This window comes from Hipposideros armiger, unplaced genomic scaffold (assembly GCF_001890085.2).
Source record: "Hipposideros armiger isolate ML-2016 unplaced genomic scaffold, ASM189008v1 scaffold_613, whole genome shotgun sequence".
NCBI lineage: Eukaryota > Metazoa > Chordata > Mammalia > Chiroptera > Hipposideridae > Hipposideros > Hipposideros armiger.
In genome coordinates, this window is record NW_017731963.1 from 653947 (window position 1) to 673250 (window position 19304).

The 19304-nt window shown below is 43.3% G+C and overlaps 1 protein-coding gene across 1 annotated transcript in view; it reads left to right on the top strand.

Annotated features, from left to right (window-relative positions):
• Positions 1–19304, top strand: part of TTI1 (TELO2 interacting protein 1) — a 55803-nt gene that overhangs the window by 3447 nt on the left and 33052 nt on the right. Inside the window, exons 2-3 of the mRNA XM_019625061.1 lie at positions 11261–13603; positions 18532–18738. Of these exons, the coding sequence (XP_019480606.1) occupies positions 11302–13603; positions 18532–18738 (2509 nt within the window). The 5' untranslated portion in view covers positions 11261–11301. The remainder of the gene's footprint in view (positions 1–11260; positions 13604–18531; positions 18739–19304) is intronic.

Here is a 19304-nt window from a genome sequence, read left to right on the forward strand (position 1 = left end):
GTCCCAAGCCAGCTCTTAAGCAATGCACCACTCGGCCGGCCCTAGTTTGTGTTTTTTGAGGAATTCGCCTTTCATCTAAGTTATCAAAGTTATTTATAGTGTTCCTGTATTATCCTTTGATGTCTACAGGGTCTGTAGTGCTGTCTCATTTCATTATTAATATTGCTAATTTCTCTCTCTCTCTCTCTCTCTCTCTCACACACACACACACACACACAATCAGTCTTGCCAGATGTTTGTCACTTTTATTGATCTTTTCAAAGAACCAGTTCTTTGTTGCATTGATTTTTATCTGTTGTTTTCTGTTTCAGTTTCATTGAACTGTGCTCCGATCTTTAGTGTATCCTTCTGTTTTCTTTGGTTTTACCTTGCTCATCTTTTTCTAGGTTCTTGAGGTGGAGTTTAGAGTATTGATTTGAGACCTCTCCCCTTTTCTAATATATATATTTATAAATTTCCCTCTCAGCATGGCTATAGCTGTGTCCCACAAACTTTATGTTGTATTTTTATTTTCATTGATTTCCATGGGGGTTTTTTGTAAATTTTCCTTGAGATTTCCTCTTTGATCTATGGATTATTTGGAAATGTGTTGCTTTGTTTCCAGGTGTTTGGAGATTTTCCTGTTAGCGATTTCTCATTTGATTCCATTGTGGTTGGAGAACACACTGTATGATTTCAATTATTTTAAATTCACTGAGGTTTATTTTATGGCCCAGGAAATATGTTGTGGGCACTTGAAAAGGATGTGTGTTCTGCTGTTGTGGGTTGAAGTATTCTGTAAATGTTGATTAGATCCTGTTGTTTGATGGTGTTGTTGGGTCCTTTGTTATCCTTGCTGATTTTCTGTCTAGTTGTTCTATCAGTTGTTGAGAGAGAAACGTTGAAGTCACCACCTATACTTGTGAGCACCTATACTTTGAGTTTTACCTGTTTTTGTTTCGCACGTAGCATTAGCGTAATGCAGGGTACTGTTTCACAAGCATTCTATAGAGGACACCTGTAAACCAAGTGCTAAGTGAGTCTGGAGTAATTTCTGGAAGGATTTATGCGAAGCCTTGATTCCCCTCCTCCACTTTCTATGTTGTGTACTTAATGTTCTGCGGTACCCTCCCCCCTTGCAGGACTAGACCCTCCAGTTAACTTTGTATCTCTGTTCCCTCTTCAAGAGCTTAGCACAGTGTATGGCACATAGTATATGCTAAGGAAACATTTCCAGGTGGAAGGAAGGATGAGTAGGAAGCTACAGAACTTCAGGGTATGCTGGAAGTTTAATGTTTATCCAGCTTTTACTCATCTATTAAACAAACAGTGAGTAGGAACTGCTTGGCAGACACTGTACCAGATGCTGGGAAAACCACTATAAAGCTGCAACACTAAAAAAATATACCATTCAGTTGGAGAGACATACAAATAAGCCAATCATTTTAACCCAAGGCAGTAGTCCTCCAGTGTACAATGAGCGCTACTGCCAGATGGATTATTGAACAAGTACCTCTTTTATCACCTGACATTCGTTCTTCAGCAGAGTGTGTGTAGAGTGTATATAGTATGGGATTTCCACACCTGGCTGGTTATCAGGACTGACCTTGCGAACTTTTAAAATAGATTTTCAAGCATACTTGCCCCCCAGATTCTGATTCAGTAGATCTGGTGTGGGGCCTCAGAATCTGTATTTACATTGTCCCCCTCTTAATTCTGATAAATGGTTGGGTTGGGAACCTCTGGTATAGTGGAAGGAGTACACACAGCCTTTGGAGTCACACAGGCTTAAAGTGAATTCCAGGTCTGAACCTGCTTACTGTCTAACACTGGGCGTCACTTAACCTCTCTGAGCCTTGTGGCACTCAGCTTATGGATGAGGAATTTATGTACAAAAAATTAGGTACATAAAAAAATACATAAAATTTTATACGCATTGCCAGGCATATGGTGGGTTTTCTTTTCTTTTCTTTTCTTTTTTCCACAAATCTTAGTTATTTTCCCTCTATTCAAGAACTTATACTGGGAATTCTTACTGTCCGAACTCCTGTCTCTGGGATCTAAACTCCGTCTTCCCATCCATACATATGCCAGTTAATCAAAGCTAGAAGTTTTGGAGATCATCTTACCCACCAAGTTTATTTTAGGTTGAAGAAAACTGACATTCATGGAAATCACACAGCCAGGTCCTACAAGAGCCACAACTAGAACCCAGATGGTCAGATTCACGTTCATATTCTCATTCTATTCCTGTCCTGGAAACAGCCTCACAGGGGGCTGGATATAGCCAAAAGCTAGAGCTATGATTGCCCCCTGAGAATGCATCGGGCAAGATCCTCCCAGAACTGGTCAAGGCAGCTGCTATGGGAAAAACTCACCCCAAGAGAAGAAGAGGGGCATTTCTTTACCCAGAGTCCAGCTCAGAGATAGCCGATATTACGGCTCTACCAGTGAGAGAACCAGAGCTTGGACTATGGCTGTTGGTTCAACAAGCATTTACTGAATACCTGCTCTGTGACAGAAGCAATAAGCAAACCTGTCAAATATCACTACTTTCCTAGAGCCTATATTCTAGAGAGGGAAGAGAGACAATAAACAAATAAATAGGTAGATAATCTGGTTTGACGGATGGTGCTAAGTGCTATGGAAGAAAAATTTAAAGGCAGGGATAGGAGATAGTGAGTATCAAGGTAGGAGCGGGGGAGTGGGGATGGGTTGCAGTTTTAAGTCAGGGTGATCAGACAAGGCTTCACTCAGAATTCACGTTTGAGCAAAGCCCCGAAAGAGCTGAGAAAGTGAGCCACGAGGATGTATGATGGAACAGTAAGTGCAAAGGCCCTGAGCAAGTGATCAGATGCCACGCCTGGTGCAGTGGGGCTCACTCGCCATGATGGCACCTCTGTCTTGTCTCTCTGCCTTACTAGGTGCTGTGACTTTCCTTCTCGCCTTTGCTCATGACATGCATCTTACCTTGAGCAGCCTTTCCAGGTGTTTAGTCCCCGAGCCCTGACACAGATCCCCCTCCCTCCACCAACACCTCCCTGTTGGTCATGCTTTGTCCACATCCCTTTTGCACATCTTTTTTTTTTTTCCCTCCCCTTTTCACTTCCTGATTGTGTGATATAAGTACCTTGTAATCTGCCATCTTATCCTTGAAGTGTCTGTAAAGGATAGCACCTTATCCTGTACAGATCATCCCATTTGTCTTCACCACCTGTATGCCATGGCCCAGGGATCTTAGATAGCCCGTCCCTGTGACGAGGCAGAAAGGGATTGCGAGGAGGGGAAGAGGCTGCCAGGGCGAATGGGCTCACTTGTGCTGTATGTTGGCAGATCTTCTCGCTCACCTCTCCGGCTACGGCCTTCCACGACCACAGTAGGAGAGCACTGAACTAGGAAAGGTTTAGATGGCCGTCAGCTGTCAAGAACTGGTTATTCAGGCTTATGTTTCACTGTCTGCCACAGTCGAACTCAGTTTTTTTGCTCACACAGAGAATCAGCTTGTTCTGAATGCCTCACCCCAGTATCATTTTCTGGGCCAGAATACCCCCGTTACTGTCAGTTATATCAACATCCAACTTAGCAGCACCACTTTAAATAATCAGAGTTGTATTTTATAGGAATAGAATCCAGGACTCCTAAGGTTCTAAATCTCTAAACAATTCCTTCTGTAATTGACATATTGTCACACAAGTGTGATTTCATGGCCATCCCATAAAGGTATATGATTGCCTTTTATAGTCATGTCAAAGTAGCAATTTGTTATACTGTCTCCCTCACAGAAAGCGAGCGTATATATTTCTGAGCTTCTAACCCATCCTTTTGAAGATTTTCGGTTGTGGTAAATCTTCATCTGTATCGTATTCCATTGAGAGAATATACCGCAATTTATCCACTTAACTACTTTATCCACAATTTATCCACTCTAGATGGGCATTTGGGTGGTATTTGTTTGAGGGCGATTGTGGATCGTGTATTCCAGAACGCATCTTTTGGTAAATTTATTTATGCATTTTTGTTGAGTATATATAAAACAGTGGAAATACTAGATCATACACCATACGTCTGTTCAGTTTCAGAATAATAGATACTATCAAAGTGTTTCCCAAAGTAGCTGTACCAATTTACACTCCTACCAGCCCTGAATGAGAGTCCTGGTTGCTTCATATCCTTGCTAGCACCTAGTATTTTCTTTTTTTTCTTTTTTTTCCCCACTTTTTTCAGCTTTGCCCTTCTGGTGGGTATATAATGGTATTTTATTATGGTTTTAAATTGCATTTTCCTGACTAATGATGTTGAATATCTTTTCATATGTTTTTTGGCCGTTTCAATATCCTCTTTTGTGATGTCTGTTCAAGCCCTTTTCCATGTTGGGTTGTCTTTTTCTTAATGATTTATTTTTTAAATCTTCTATATTACAAATATAAGTATATTGTCAGCTATGTAGGAAATCTCTTTCCCCACTGTATGGGTCTTTTCACTCTCTTAATGGTGTCTTTTGATGACTATAAGTTCTTAATTTTAATGTAGTCAAATGTATCAATTTTTTTATGGTTAGCCCTTTTCTGTGTCCTGTTTAGGAAATCTTTGCCTACTCCAAGATCATAAAGATGTTCTTCTTCTATGTTTTCTTTGGGAAACTTCATTGTTTTACATTTCACATTTAAATTTGGTGTGAGATGAAATCAAGTTATATACAGAGGGTGCCAAAAAAATGTATACACATTTTAAGAAAGGGAAACTGTATTAAAATTGTAATATATACCAATAACAAAAGATAAATACAAGTCATGTTTGACTTCTGCAATTACAAGAGGTGCTCAAAGTGGTTACCATCAGCGTCCAGACACTTCTGATGATGGCGAACTACTGCTTGAGCAACATTGACTAAAGTGTCCACTTTTTTACATTTTTTTTGGCACCCCCGGTATATATTTTCTCATATTGATAGCCAGGTGACACAGCACGTTTAATTGAAAAGACCATTTTCCCCAGTTCATTTCAGTATCCCCTTTGTCAGGTATGTGAGTCTATATATGGACTCTATTTTATATGTGAGGGCTGTTTCTGGGCTCTTTTCTATCCCATTAACCTGTTTGTCTTTCTTTATGCCAATAACACACTGCCTTTAATTATTGTACCTTTACAGTAAATCTTGAAATCAGATGGTGTAAGACCTTAACACTGCCACAACTTACCAGTTTAATTCTTCTTCAAGATTGTCTTTGTTTTAGGTGCTTGGCATTCCCATATCAATTTTAGAATCATCTTGTTACTTTCTACAAAAATCCTGCTAAATGTTGACTCTCCACCAATGGTTCTCACCCAGGAGTGATATTTGCCCCCCATGAGACATTTGGCAGTGTCTGGAGACATTTTTGGTTGTCACACCTGGGGGAGTGCTACTGGTATCTGGGAGACAGAGGCCAAAGGTGCTGCTAAATAACTTACAATGGGAAGGACAGCCCTCCACCAACAAATAATTATCCTGCCCAACATGTCAATAGTGCCACCATTGAGAAACTCTGAATGAATGTAATCACTGTTTCAGTTGGGCTTCTGTCTACTGTGTTATTGTTTGTTTCCTGTTTGATCCACCAGTTGTTTTTTTCTCATTTTTTACCTTTGTTTGGATAAACCAAACATATTTGTTATCCCATTTTTACTGTTCTCTGAACTCATTAGGTGTATATTCTTTTACAATTCTTTTGGAGCTTACCCTACAGATTTCAGCATGCATTTTATAGTCTAATACAAAATTATTTACCACTTCCTGATACTGCGAGACCCTTTTATACGCCCCCATACACCTTTTGTGCATTTTTGTCTTGCATTTTTAGTTTTGTATATATACTTAAACTACAAGAGACATGATAATTATTGTTTTGTACAGTTAATATTCTTTTTTTTTTTAGTTTTAGGTGTACAAAACAATGCAATATTGACCTGTTGCATTGTTCTTAATTTCCTCCTAAATTTCCATGCCTCTGTTTAGGTTCAATTCCTCCCTTTATTTTTTCCATCAGTGCAGACCTGATAGCAATGAGTTCACTCAGTTTCGGTTTGTCTAAAACATCTGTATTTTCAGTGTTTTTTTTTTTTTTCAATTCAGTTGACATTCAATATTATTTTACATTAGTTTCAGGTGTACAGCTAGTGGTTAGACATTTATATAATTTATGAAGTGATTTCCCCCAGTAAATCTAGTACCCACCTGGCACCATACATACTGGGTTGTCAGAAAAGTCATGACGTATTTTTTTGTTTTTCATTGCAAAAATGCGTCATGACTTTTCCGACAACCCAATAGTTATTACCGTATTATTGACTATACTCTATGATGTACTTTACATCGCCGTGACTATTTTGTAACTACCGATTTGTACTTCTTAACCCCCTCACCTTTTTCACCCAACCCCCCCCCCCCAAACCCCATCCCACCTGGTACCCATCAGTTTGTTCTCTGCATCTGTGAGTCTGTTTCTGTTTTGTTTTTTTGCTTGTTTGTTTTGTTATTTAGATTCCACATATAAGTGACATCATATGGTATTTGTCTTTCTCTGTTTTTGACTTATTTCACTTAGCATAATACCTTTCTAGGTCCATCCATGTTGTTGCAAATGGTAAAAATTCATTTTCTTTTTAAGGCTGAGTTTTTGGGTTTTTTTTGTTTTGTTTTTAAGATTTTTTATTGGGGTATTGGGGGGAAGGGAACAGTGTTGGGGAATTGGGGGAAGGGGAACAGACAAGTTGCTGTCGTTTTGTTCTTGAGTCTAGTTGTGGAGGACGTTGCTTCACTGGCCCAAGTTGGCATCATCATTGCGTTCTTCCCGGGCGAGACACATCAGTCGCCGGCTTCTGGATGGCTGCTCACTGAGGGTGCTGGCCGCTCACGCTGGCTGCTGGCTACACATGGTAGCCCATGGCAACCCACTGCCACAGGGGCTGCAGCCTACACCGTCGCCGGAGTGTCACTGGCCCTCATATGTGGGATCCGAACCAGGGCCCTCTGGCGTCCCAAGCCAGTTCTTAACCATCGCGCCACTCGGCCGGCCCAAGGCTGAGTTTTTACCTTCAGTTTTGTAGGGTATAAAATTCAAGGATGGTAGTTATTTTCTTTCAGCACTTCAAAGATGTCATTCTATTGTCTTCTGGATTTTATCATTTCTGTTGAGAAATTGTCAATCTTATTGCTTTATTACTTCTAAGACTTTTCTCTTTATTTTTGGTTTTCAGCAGTTTGACTATGATGTATCTATGTGTATTTCTCTTTGTACTGTTGACTTGGGGTCTGCTGAACTTCTTGAAACTGGGTTGATCTCTCATTTGTTTGGCCATTTCTCAGCCATTTATCCCCCTACAGCAGCCTTCTCTCAGAAGTCATGTATTTTGAGATCCCTGGAGACTGCGGTTGTCCCCCCTCAACCCACCATGACCACATTAAAAGCATTGTGGTCTCACTGACAGCCCTTGGCCTGGGCCACACTGTCATCCTGTTCAGGATCAGCATGTGCACCGATAGGCAAAAAAAAAAAAAAGGCAACTACTGATTGTTGACTCCCTCTGAAATTCACCCCTCACTAGAGTATTAGTTCATCATGTTGCTTCCACAATATTTGATGCTTTAAGAAATGATTTTTTGTCATTTATCTGGCTTTTCCAGTCATCAGCAAGAGTATTGGCCTGCCATACTCTGCTACATCCGACGTGAAAGCAGAATCTGTATAGTTGTTTTTGAGTGCTTCTCAGGTGCCACATGCCCCTCTAGGTATAGGATTGCCCAGTCTAAAGTAGGTAAGACAGACATATACAAAATAATACAGCATGCTAAATACATGCTGCTAGCAGTGTGTACAGCAGTAGAACGGAGGAGGCGAATGTGAAATAGCATCACCTGTTTGGTACATTGTAAGTTTCATGATTTTACATGGTTGCAGTTTCAAGTTTAAGGGGGGAAGCAGTAGAGATGAGGTTGGTGAGATAGATAGAGGCCTATTGATGAAGGGCCCTGTATGTAAAAAGGTGTTTGTAATTTAGGCAGGCTACAAAGATCAGTTGAAGAATTCTAAGCATGGAGAAGAGTGATCAGATTTTTATTTAGAAAGATTACTTACAGGTCAGCAGGAAATGTGGATTCACAAAGGGCAGGCACACAAGGCAGGGAGCCAGGGAGGAAGCTGTTACGGTTGGCTCAACATTAAATAGATGATTATGACCACCAACAGATTTGAAAGATGTTGAAGGCGTAGAATTGATGACACTTAAGGGAATTGTGGAATTAAGAGGGAGGTGAAAGAAAGCAGATTCTAAGGGTTCTAGCTCAGGTGAGGACCATAAATCACAAGGAGACTACAGGAGAAAGAGTAGATAAGTTCAGTTTGGGATGTATTTTGTGTTCCCACTTCATTAGCTCTATTACAGTTTTTGTCATATAATCTAAGAACATAGTTCAGGGCACCCCAGGTTATTCTCTTGACACTCCTGAGATGAGTGAGTGAGATGCAGAGCTCCAAACCATTGCCTTCACCTCAGCTTGAACCAGACCCTCTGATTTGATCTGTTTTGTATGTCGGGCTTCTACTCAACCATTTTACTTGAAGAAAGTTTCCCACGCTAAAAGAAAAAAGCATTTCTCAGCAGCGTTTCCTTTTTCATTCATCTTCCCATTTGAGGTCTCTGTTTTGTTTGTTGTTGGAACCGAGTCTCTTTTCAGGTATCTTCCTCTGGTAGGGTATATGCATGACACCCTCTCCCAATCCTTGCATATTGTTCTTTCATGCTCACAGGAGAATAGCTTGGCTGTATGTGGGGTTTAGGGGCCACAGTCCTTCATTTGCAGTCAGTAGATGTCATTCCACTGTCAGTCTTACTGCTCCATTACTTACTATCCATTTGCAAAGAAGTCCAAAACCAGTCTTTCTTTTTCATAAGCTACTTGTTGTTTCTTCTGGAAAGCATATGTGATTTCTCTCTTGATCTTTTAGTGTACAGGAATTTCCCCACAATGTGACTAAGGTGTGTATCCTTCCATCTTTTCAATCTCCAGATGAATCTTTTTTTGCAGCCCAGGAAAATGTTTCAGTTATTTGTTTTAACTCCTCCATCTGTTCCTTTTTATCCTTCCAGAATTCCCAGCTATTTACATGTTGGTTCTCCCAGATCGGTCGTCCGCGTCTCACCATTTCCGTCTCTTTATATTTCTGCTCAGAGTTTTAAGATAAACTCGACTTGATCTTCCAGACCACTAATTGGATCTCAGCAGTTAGCCATCTCCCCGTCCCCTGTCCCCCCCCACACACACACACACCGCCGTCCTCCTTCATCAATTGAGCTTTTTTTGGTGTGGAAAATCATGTTTTAAAAATTCTAAGAATAGCTTGTTTTGTAATTGAACGTTCTTTCTGGCCTTATTATTTTTTAAATTTTCGTCTATCTCCCAGTGATTCTGTTAATCTAAGATTTACCACCTCATGGGTGCTCTGTTTGCTTTTCCTGCCTCTGACTGCGAGGTGCCATTAAGTGGTTATCTTCCTTTTCTTCTCTTGTTCCAACTACCAGTAATTCAGGCAGGGGATGGCACCGCAGCTCCTGGGTCATCAGTGTGTGAGCCTGTGCAGATGCAGGGTCAGTAGTCCCCTGCCAAGCTTTCTGGCATCCACCCCTGGCATCTTCCCAGCCAGGGACAGGGACAGTTGGAGTTCCTTCCCTCCCCTGGCTTCTTGGGGGTCACAGAGACCAGGAGGTACCACCCCAAGAAGTCTCATGGAGACCAGCATTGCCCTTTCTTGCTGGGGTCCATGGAGCTGTGTGGACCAGACCCCCTCCAGGGTGTTAGAGCCTGATTGTTGCCCTGGAGCCCTTTCCTGACACGGGGGGACAGTTCAGCACCAGCTCTCTTTCTGGGCTGAGCATGTCTTGCCCAAACTCACCAGGCAACACTTGCCTTCCAGCCCTAGTCACTGGGGCTCAATGGAGTTCATTGGATTGGGGACAGGGAGAGGCAGCAGAGACACTTTCTTGTCATCCTCTGTTCAGAACCCCCCAGCAAGTAGAGCTGGAATTGAGAGAGAGAGAGAGAGAGAGAGAGAGAGAGACCACCAGACTAGATAGCCTCTATCCAATGCCAACATTTTACAGTTGTACACATTTATGATCTCCAGCTTCAGCTCAGTCCTCTGTACCCTTGGGCCACACTTTTATGTCTTCCCAGCATGCTCTGCTTCCCCAAAGGGATTATTTGAGATTTTTATTTCTCTCTTCAAGCCCTCTGTTTACCCTCCTTCTTGTTCACTGCCAGCCCATGACTTTGAATTTCTCCTCACAGAGAAAAGAGACTCTTGCATTAAGTTGCTCAACTCTACCGCTTGCCCATAAACCTATCTCCTTTCACCACCTGCCTCCATGCCCGCCCGCCTGCCATCCATCTTTCCATCCCACTCGCATCTCCCCTCTCCCAAGATTTCTGTGATAATGTGTGCTCCTGGCGCTCGCATGCCTCTGGCTCCTCTTTTTCATTCTGTTTTGCTTTCAGTCTCACCCAGCTCTGGTTCTTCTCCCACATTGCTGGCTGCCAGGGGATCTGTCAGTGCATGAAGTTGATCATATCTCCCTCTGCTTAAAACCTCTCTATGACAAGAACAGGTGAAACTAAACCTGTAGTGACAGGAGTCAAAATAGTGGCTACTTCTGGGCAGGGGAAATAGGAATTGATTGCAGAAGGGCGTGAGGGAGCTTTCCAGGGTGCTGGAAATATTTTGTATCTTGCCTTGCGTAGTGGTTACACGGGTCTCTACATACATAAAAATTCACCGAGCTATACGTTAAGACTAATGCATTTTACTCTATATACGTTATGCCTCAAGTTAAAAAAGACAAAACCTTCAGTGGCTCTCCATTGCTACTGCAGGTTAAAATCCAAACTCTTTAGCCCACAAATTCTTATTTATTCCTCCCTCAAGTCTTGGCTCAGGCTTCTTCCTGTACAACCCATCCTGGTTTTCCCAGGATTGTGACACATGGTCTTCCATATTCACTTAGGACCGTCAGCGTAGGCCTATCCTCGTTCTTTACAGACTGTGTTGTAGCTGTACCTCTGCTTCCCTCACTAGCCTGGGGGCTCCCTAAGCATAGGGACCATCTCTTTTCAGTTCCATTGCCCCCCTAGTACCTTATGCACTGACTGGCCCAGAGGCCCCCACTACATGCCTGTCGAATGAATGCAAGTTCACTCTGTATTTGCTTTGAGCTTGACCTGCTTGACTGAAAAGTTCCCTTCCTCCAGCCTGCAGGATGTCTTCTCGGTGAGAGCAAGGCTTTTGCACAATGGCCGTTTTTGATACCCCTGAGGAGGCCTTCGGCGTCCTACGTCCCATCTGCGTTCAGCTGACAAAGGTCCAGACGGTGGAGAATGTGGAGCAGCTGCAGGTACAGCTACAAGCCGTGAGTGACTCCGCCCTTCAGGCACTTCAGCAGTATGTCCTCTTCCCTTTGCGATTCACCCTAAAGACGCCTGGTCCCAAGAGAGAGCGCCTGCTCCAGAGCGTGGTGGAGTGCCTCACGTTTGTCCTCTCCTCTACGTGCGTGAAGGAGCAGGAGCTTCTCCGGGAACTCTTTTCCGAGCTCTCCGCTTGTCTGTATTCGCCCAACTCCCAGAAGCCTGCCGCTGTGTCAGAGGAGCTGAAACTGGCTGTGATCCAGGGGCTCAGCACATTGATGCACTCGGCCTATGGGGACATCGTTGTGGCTTTTTATGAGCCCTCCATTCTGCCTCTGTTAGGATTTGCTGTGTCTTTACTGTTAGGCCTAGCCGAACAGGAGAAATCAAAGCAAATTAAAATTGCTGCCCTACGATGTTTACAGGTTCTGCTCCTGCAGTGTGATTGTGATGACCATCCACAGTCCCTGGAGGAGTTTGAGCAAAAGCAGCTGGGGGACTTGTTTGCTGCTTTTTTACCTGGAATCTCCACTGCACTGACCAGGGTGATCACAGGTGATTTTAAACAAGGGCACAGCATTGTCGTATGTTCCCTGAAGATCTTTCACAAGACAGTGGGCTTCATCATGGCTGATGAACAGCTCAGAAGAATCTCCACAGCCCAAGAAAAGCCCACAGTGGAGCACCGAGTAGCAAAGCTGATGGTTCACAGGGAAGCCGATTGGGTGAAAACTACTGGCACCAAGTTGACTCTCCTTCTGAAAAAGATAATTGAGGGCGTTTCAGTTCACCCACATTGGAAGGTGAGGCTGGAGCTGATAGAACTTGTTGAGGCCCTTCTTTTGCAATGCAGTCAGTCGCTGGTCGAATCGGCCGGCCCCCTTCTGAAGGCGTTGGTGGGTCTACTAAATGATGAGAGCCCTGAAGTCCAAGCCCAGTGCCATAAAGTGCTGAGACATTTTGCAGATGAGAAAGTAGTGGTGGGCAACAGGGCCTTTGCTGACATCTTGTCCGAACACCTGCATTCCCTGGCCATCTCCCTTCCCCGCCTCATGAGCTCCCAAGACGATCAGGGCAAATGCTCTACTCTCTCCTTGTTACTCGGTTATCTGAAACTCCTGGGCCCCAAAGTGAACTTTGTCCTCAACTCTGTGGCCCATCTCCAGCGCCTTTCCAAAGCGCTTATCCAAGTTCTAGAACTAGACGTGGCTGACATCAAAATTGTTGAAGAGCGGCGCTGGAACTCGGATCACCTGAGTGCTTCTCCGAAGCCCTCCGCCGCGCGGCCATGGAGTCAGATCCAGAGAAGATATTTTCGCTTCTTCACTGATGAGAGGGTTTTCCTGCTCCTGCGGCAGGTCTGTCAGCTTCTTGGTTTTTATGGGAACCTCTATTTGCTTGTGGATCATTTTATGGAACTCTACCACGAATCTGTGGTTTACCGAAAGCAAGCCGCCATGATCCTTAATGAACTGGTCGCAGGAGCTGCTGGGTTGGAGGTGGAGAATCTTCATGAAAAACATATTAAAACAAGCCCAGAAGAACTGAGAGAGATCGTGACATCTATACTCGAAGAATACACAAGCCAAGAAAACTGGTATCTGGTCACATGCATCGAAGCTGAAGAGGTGGGGGAAGAGCTAACCGTGCCGCAGTCAGGCCTCCAGGCCATCACGTCTGGCTCACACACCTGCCAAGTTACATCTTTTCCAGCCTTCTCAAAGCCAAGCCCCACTATTTGCTCCATGAACAGCAACATCTGGCAAATATGCATCCAGTTGGAAGGGATTGGCCACTTTGCATATGCACTAGGAACAGACTTTCATTTGCTCTTGATGTCTGCCCTCTATCCAGTACTGGAGAAGGCTGGAGACCAAACCCTGCTCATCAGCCAGGCAGCTACCAGCACCATGATGGACATTTGCCATGCCTGTGGCTACGACTCCCTGCAGCACCTGATCAATCAAAATTCAGACTATTTGGTGAATGGGATATCTTTAAATCTGCGTCATCTGTCTCTGCACCCCCATACCCCAAAGGTTTTGGAAGTCATGCTGCAGAATTCAGATGCTAGCCTACTTCCTTTGGTGGCTGATGTGGTTCAAGATGTCTTAGCCACCCTGGACCAATTTTATGATAAGAGAGCTACTTCTTTTGTCAGTGTTCTGCACGCCCTGCTGGCAGCATTAGGTACATTGAGAGCCCTTTTTAATGCTGAGTTGGGGGAAGAGCTAGTATCCTCATTTGCCTAACCTTATGTTTTCTTTGTGGTAATGCTATGGAAGACATTATTTGAATATTGTTTGAATTTGTCCAGTCCCATGGTAGGGTTCCATGGCCTTTTTATATATGTGTGTGTGTGAGCGCGCACGCGCCAGAGGTGCCAAAGAAATGTAAACACATTTTCAGAAATGTTATCTATGCTCAAACAGTAGTTCACCATAATCAGAAGTGTCTGGACGCTGACGGTCACCACTTTGAGCACCTCTTGTAAATGCAGAAGTCAAATGTGACTTGTATTCATCTTTTGTTATCGGTATATACTGAGTATTACAATTAATACAGTTTTTTCCTTTCTCGAAATGTGTATACATTTTTTGGCACCGTGTGTGTGTGTGTGTGTGTGTGTGTGTGTGTGTGTGTGTGTGTGTGTGTGTGTGTGTGTACCAGGGATGCCAAAAAATGTACCCATTTTAAGAAATGTTATCTATGTATTAGTTTTCGAAGTTGAATTGTGATAGCAATGTGTGGTATGACATTCACTCGAAAGTTGGCATTAATCAAATGAATGCTAGCATCATTCATTGTATTACAATTTTAATACAGGTTTTTTTCCTTTCTTAAAATGTGTATACATTTTTTTGGCACCGTGTGTGTGCGTGTGTGCGTGTGTGTGTGTGTGTATAACGTATATATACACACACACTTTATACACACACACACATATATACTTTTACTAATCTCTACCATCTATTGAGTTCCTGCTCCGTGCCAGGGACATAAACCCTGCAGACTAAATAGAAATATGATTTTTGTTTTACAAATAAGAAGAGCTAAGTAAGACTCAGGGAGATCCTACTTAGCCAGGGTCACACAATTAATAAGGAGTAAAGTCAGGATTTATGATTTTGTTCTTTTCAGCATACCAAACTGCTCCTGAGGATGCTGAAGAATTAGCAGTATCTATGCTAATGGAGAACACAAATAGCATGAATTATTCAGTCCACAGATAATTCCGGACAGTGCTGTCCAGTAGAGCTTTCTGTGATGATGGACATGCTCTGTGTCTGTTCTGCCCAATATAGTAGCAGCTAGCTACATGTGGCTAGTGCAGCTGAGGAACTGAATTTTTAATTTGAATTTAAATAATCACATGTAGCTAGTGACTGCCATACCTCACAGAGCAGGTCTGGAAACTTTCTTTTAACTGTTTAACTGTATAAGGTGGTTTGAGTTTCTCTCCTTCCCTTTGATGCTGTTGGCTGTCTATTGGAGGTGTTAGCCACCATTAAAATGGCAAAGTTTTAGACTGTAAGAAAAAGAATCCCTCAACTGGGTAGTCAGTCTTTGAATAAAAAAAATAATGAGCTGTATACCTGAGTCCCTTTTATCCAGAGAGCGTAGCTCCAGTACTTATTTCAGTACTGCTAAAAGCCTCCAAAATATTATAGGTAGGAAGGTCACTGACCTCACTTTGTCAGCTGAGAAAGCCAAGACCATGTAAGAAAGTTTCTCCCGGAAGGAGACTGGAACAAGGACAGTCCTTTGGCCTGTAGGTGCTACCATTTGCAGTTTCATTCATTCACTCATGAACATTCACGCGCCGCGTGAGTGTTCTTTTATTCATTCATTCAATAAGGAATGCCTGCCATGTGTCAGACACTGTTAATCAGGATACAGCACTGGACAAGACGAAGAAACTCATGGAGCTTTCCTGCGTAGTTTCAAGTTGGGGTCATAAGCGAGCAAACACATCATTAAGCTCATTTCAGATTCGAATAAGCACAGTGAAGAAAATAGATAACTTGATGCAAGAGAGGAACAGGGACAGGCTACTTTAAGTAGAGATATGCTCCTTGGATCACAGTAAGTCGTCAAGGAGGCCCTCTCTGAGGAGGCGACAATAGAACTGAGACCTGAAGGCTGAGAGGGGCCAATACAGAGCTGTCACATCCTTTGTGTATCTTTAAGAACTTTCAGAAAAAGGAAACAGCAGCTGCAAAGGCCTGGGGGGAGTAAAGGGCTTGTGGTCTTTGGAGAATGGAGAGAGGGCGTTGTGGAGAGCCTAATGGGAGATTCAGACACTAAACAGTATGCACAGAACAAGGTGAAATTAGAAAGGTGGGCATGGATAAATCCTGTAACCAAGGGAAGAAGCTTAGGTTTTCCTTTGCAACCACTCAGAAGCCTGTGTACTGACCTAGTCACTGGGACGTCAGCAGTGACCAGGAAGGACTGGTCCCTGCCCTCAGGGACCACTGCTAAGACTGGCTACCTAGAGTGACTTCCACGGTCCACATACACCCAGACTGCTACCTTTAGTGCTTTGGGGGACTAGACTACATGTTAATTTGAGATTTTTAAAATATATTAAGAAAAGGCCTATTAAATATACCCTCTCAGGAGGTATGTCAATTTGGGCCTTGAAAATGGAATTGCCTTGGATTGCTGGTGACTTTGGTCATCTTTCAAGGAGAAATCCTGTGTAGCACTGTTTTTAAAAAAAATGAAAGTGGAGGAGGAGGAGGAGGAGGGGGTCTCCATTGCAGAGAGGAAATGAAGGTGGGTAAGACTGACATGAGAGCATCCTAAGAAAAGAAGCAAAATTGGGGATAGCTTTTCGGAAAGTTTTGAGACAACCCAGAACACCCTTGCATCCGAATGGTAAGCAGCACCGAGGTGGAACTGACCAGGCACACACCAACTCCTGTAGCACCGGATGCTGGCATTTCTGTTTGGTCATCGAATTGTCTAACTGATGGTCACTGTTTTAAGATGGGAGTGGCAGTGTGATTTCAGGGAACTTCCGAAAGGCCTTAAAAGAACCCAGTAGTGTTTTAGGAAAGTGAGTTACCATAAACACAGTGTTTCATGCGCATTGACTAAAAAGCATTAGGTACCACAGTGAGGGCAAGAGCCATCCGTTAAATTGCTCCTAACCACCCACCACGGGTTGGCTGACCGTCCATCCCAACAAAACAATAAGGTAGCTTTGAAAGTAAGAAAGCGTCCATGCCACATATGTCAGCACTTGGAGATTGCGCCCCATCTGTACATGCAGAGCTGTCACACTGTTTTGATGGCTGCATAGTATTTTACTTTGTAGCTGCACCAATTTTTATTGACGCACTCCTTTCTTAGTGGGCATTTCAGTTGTTTTCAGTCTTTTGCCACCACAAAAATTGCTGCAGTGAATATCTTTATAGGTCATTTTGAACATGTCTCAGTCTATCGATAGGGCCAATTCGTAAGACAAATGCTGGCTTAGAGGGTATGACATTTAAATTTTTGATGGAGAGAGTCAAATTGCTCTCCAGAGAGTTCACACCCATTTAAACTCCCATCAGCAGTGAGAGAGAGTGCCAGCTTGGCCACGCCCTCCCCCACACTGTGTATCACCCAGCGTTTGGATCTTTGTTAATCTAATAGGAGAAACATAGCACCTTATTATAGTTTAATTTGCACTAGAGCAAGGTTGAGCTTCATTTCATGTGTTTAAAAGCCATTTGTGAGCAAAGGCTTTTTAATGTCTGGCACTAGCCTGAAGTCTAGAAAATAATCTTCGTAGCCTGTCTGCTTTTAGCTGTGTAAGTGCTGAATCTTGACTTTGACTCATTGGGAATGCAATCCCTGAGCGTACACAAAGGGCCTGATTTACGTCTGGGAATGAGGCATTAAAGAAGCGTCATCATTGACCCCTCCACGTAGGAACCTCCAGATAGTGGATCGAAGGCTCTCATCTCCAGCAGTTTCTCCCTGCTGCTCCCTGTCGCCAGACCTGGCAGCTCCCACCTGGCTCTGAGCAGATGCTCCTTGATGGGAAGATTAGCAGGTGCTAAAGGTTATCAGGCACTTTTTCCCTGCTGTCTGCAAAGGGAGGGTGAAAAGTCAGGTTTTCTTCTTGTTCTTTCATTTTTTTTATTAAGTACTAAGAGCCTTTTTGAAATGAAGCCTTAGGGGGACCCCTAATATACAAAAATAGTTGAAATTAGAACTGCTCTGGTTAAAGAAGGGGCAGAAACCCTGAACCCACCCCCTTTAGCCTGCTGTCTCTTAGCCTCCCCGTTGTGACCGCAAGGCATTTCTGTAGAACTAGCGCTTCTTGAGGTCCAATTTGAAAACCACTGGTTCAGTGATATTTAAGCCTTCTTCTGTGACGGACGACACATCAGAAGTGTTGGCGCCTCACTGAAGAAGGAAAAGCTTTGGAGAGGAAATGGCAGCCTTCTGAACCATTGTATGTCCAATACATACGTGAGACTGTGTCCATTCTCAAGGCTCCAGAGAGCCTGTCTCCTGCTAATGAGTCACGTATCCTGCACTGAGAATCTTGTCACCTCTGTGTGTTCTCCAGTCTAATGTATTTATTCTTTCAGCATATATTTAGAGTACCCACTCTGCGCTGGGCATATTGGATCCATGGGGCGTAGAGCCTAATGGGAGATTCAGACACTAAACAGTATGCACAGAACAAAATATAGTTACAAATTGTGATGTGTTGATATGAAAGGAAAGAACATGCTGCTATATAAGACAGCATATAAGGGACCTAAGTTAGATTGGGGAGTCAGGGGATGGCTTTACTGGGCAAGTTATATTTGTATTGGAATTTGCCAGATGTGACTTGGGGGGGCGGGGGCGGGAAGCATTCCAGATACTGAGAACAGGGTATGCAAAAGTCCTAAGGCAGGAAAACACGTGGTGCATTGGAGGACTGGAAGATGGTCAGTTAACGGGTAACTGGGAGTGGTCAGAAGAAGAGTTTGGAGAGGTGGGTAGGGAGTAGATCATACAGGGGCACCGTGCAGGCCACACACAGCAAGGAACTTATTCTACTTATAAAGTATGAGTACCTATTGTCACTGACCAAGGTGATCACTGCAACACTTCACTTGCAGCCCAGTGGTTCCCAAGCACAGGTGATCTTGGGCAACCCCAAGAGCAAAGTGTAGAGGAGAAGGGAAGTCACTTGAGCCAAAGACCAGCTCCTGAGAAAGGCCTTGAGAAGTCCACCACAGCCGAAGACATCGAACAGTTTTTGCTGAACTACCTCAAAGAAAAGGATGTGGCAGATGGGAATGTCTCCGATTCCGATAATGAGGAAGGTAACTATTACTTATTTTGGCTTAGCGGGGTTTTTTTGTTTGTTTGTTTTGAAGCAGATTGTTGTAAAAAATGATGAAACATCATTATAGAAAGTTTGGAAATAAGAAAAGTCACTCATAACCCCACCATGCTAACATGGGCATTCTCCCTTTTGGGGTAATCCCTTTCCATTCTTTTTTCGTTGTTGCAAACCCAATTTTATGTGGTTGCAGCCTCGACTTAAATGCATTATGCTCTTTCTGCGTTTAGTTCTATAACAAGGATCTCTCCATGTTGCTATAGCGTTTTTCATAATTAATGTTTTAATAGCTGCTACTAAGTATCCATTCCCCTGTGGGAAGTTAGGTTGCTTCTGGCTTTTCACTCTAATAAACAGTGCTGCGGCGGATGGTTCTGTGCACGTGACCTTTTCCTCCTTTTTGCTTATTCCTTTATAAATCCCAGAAGTGGGATTTGTGGGTCGAGGATATGAACATTATTTTATGCTTGCCAAATTGCCTTCCACAAAGCCTTCCCATCAGCAGTATAGGACTCATACTTCTCATCAGCAGTATAGGACTCAAAC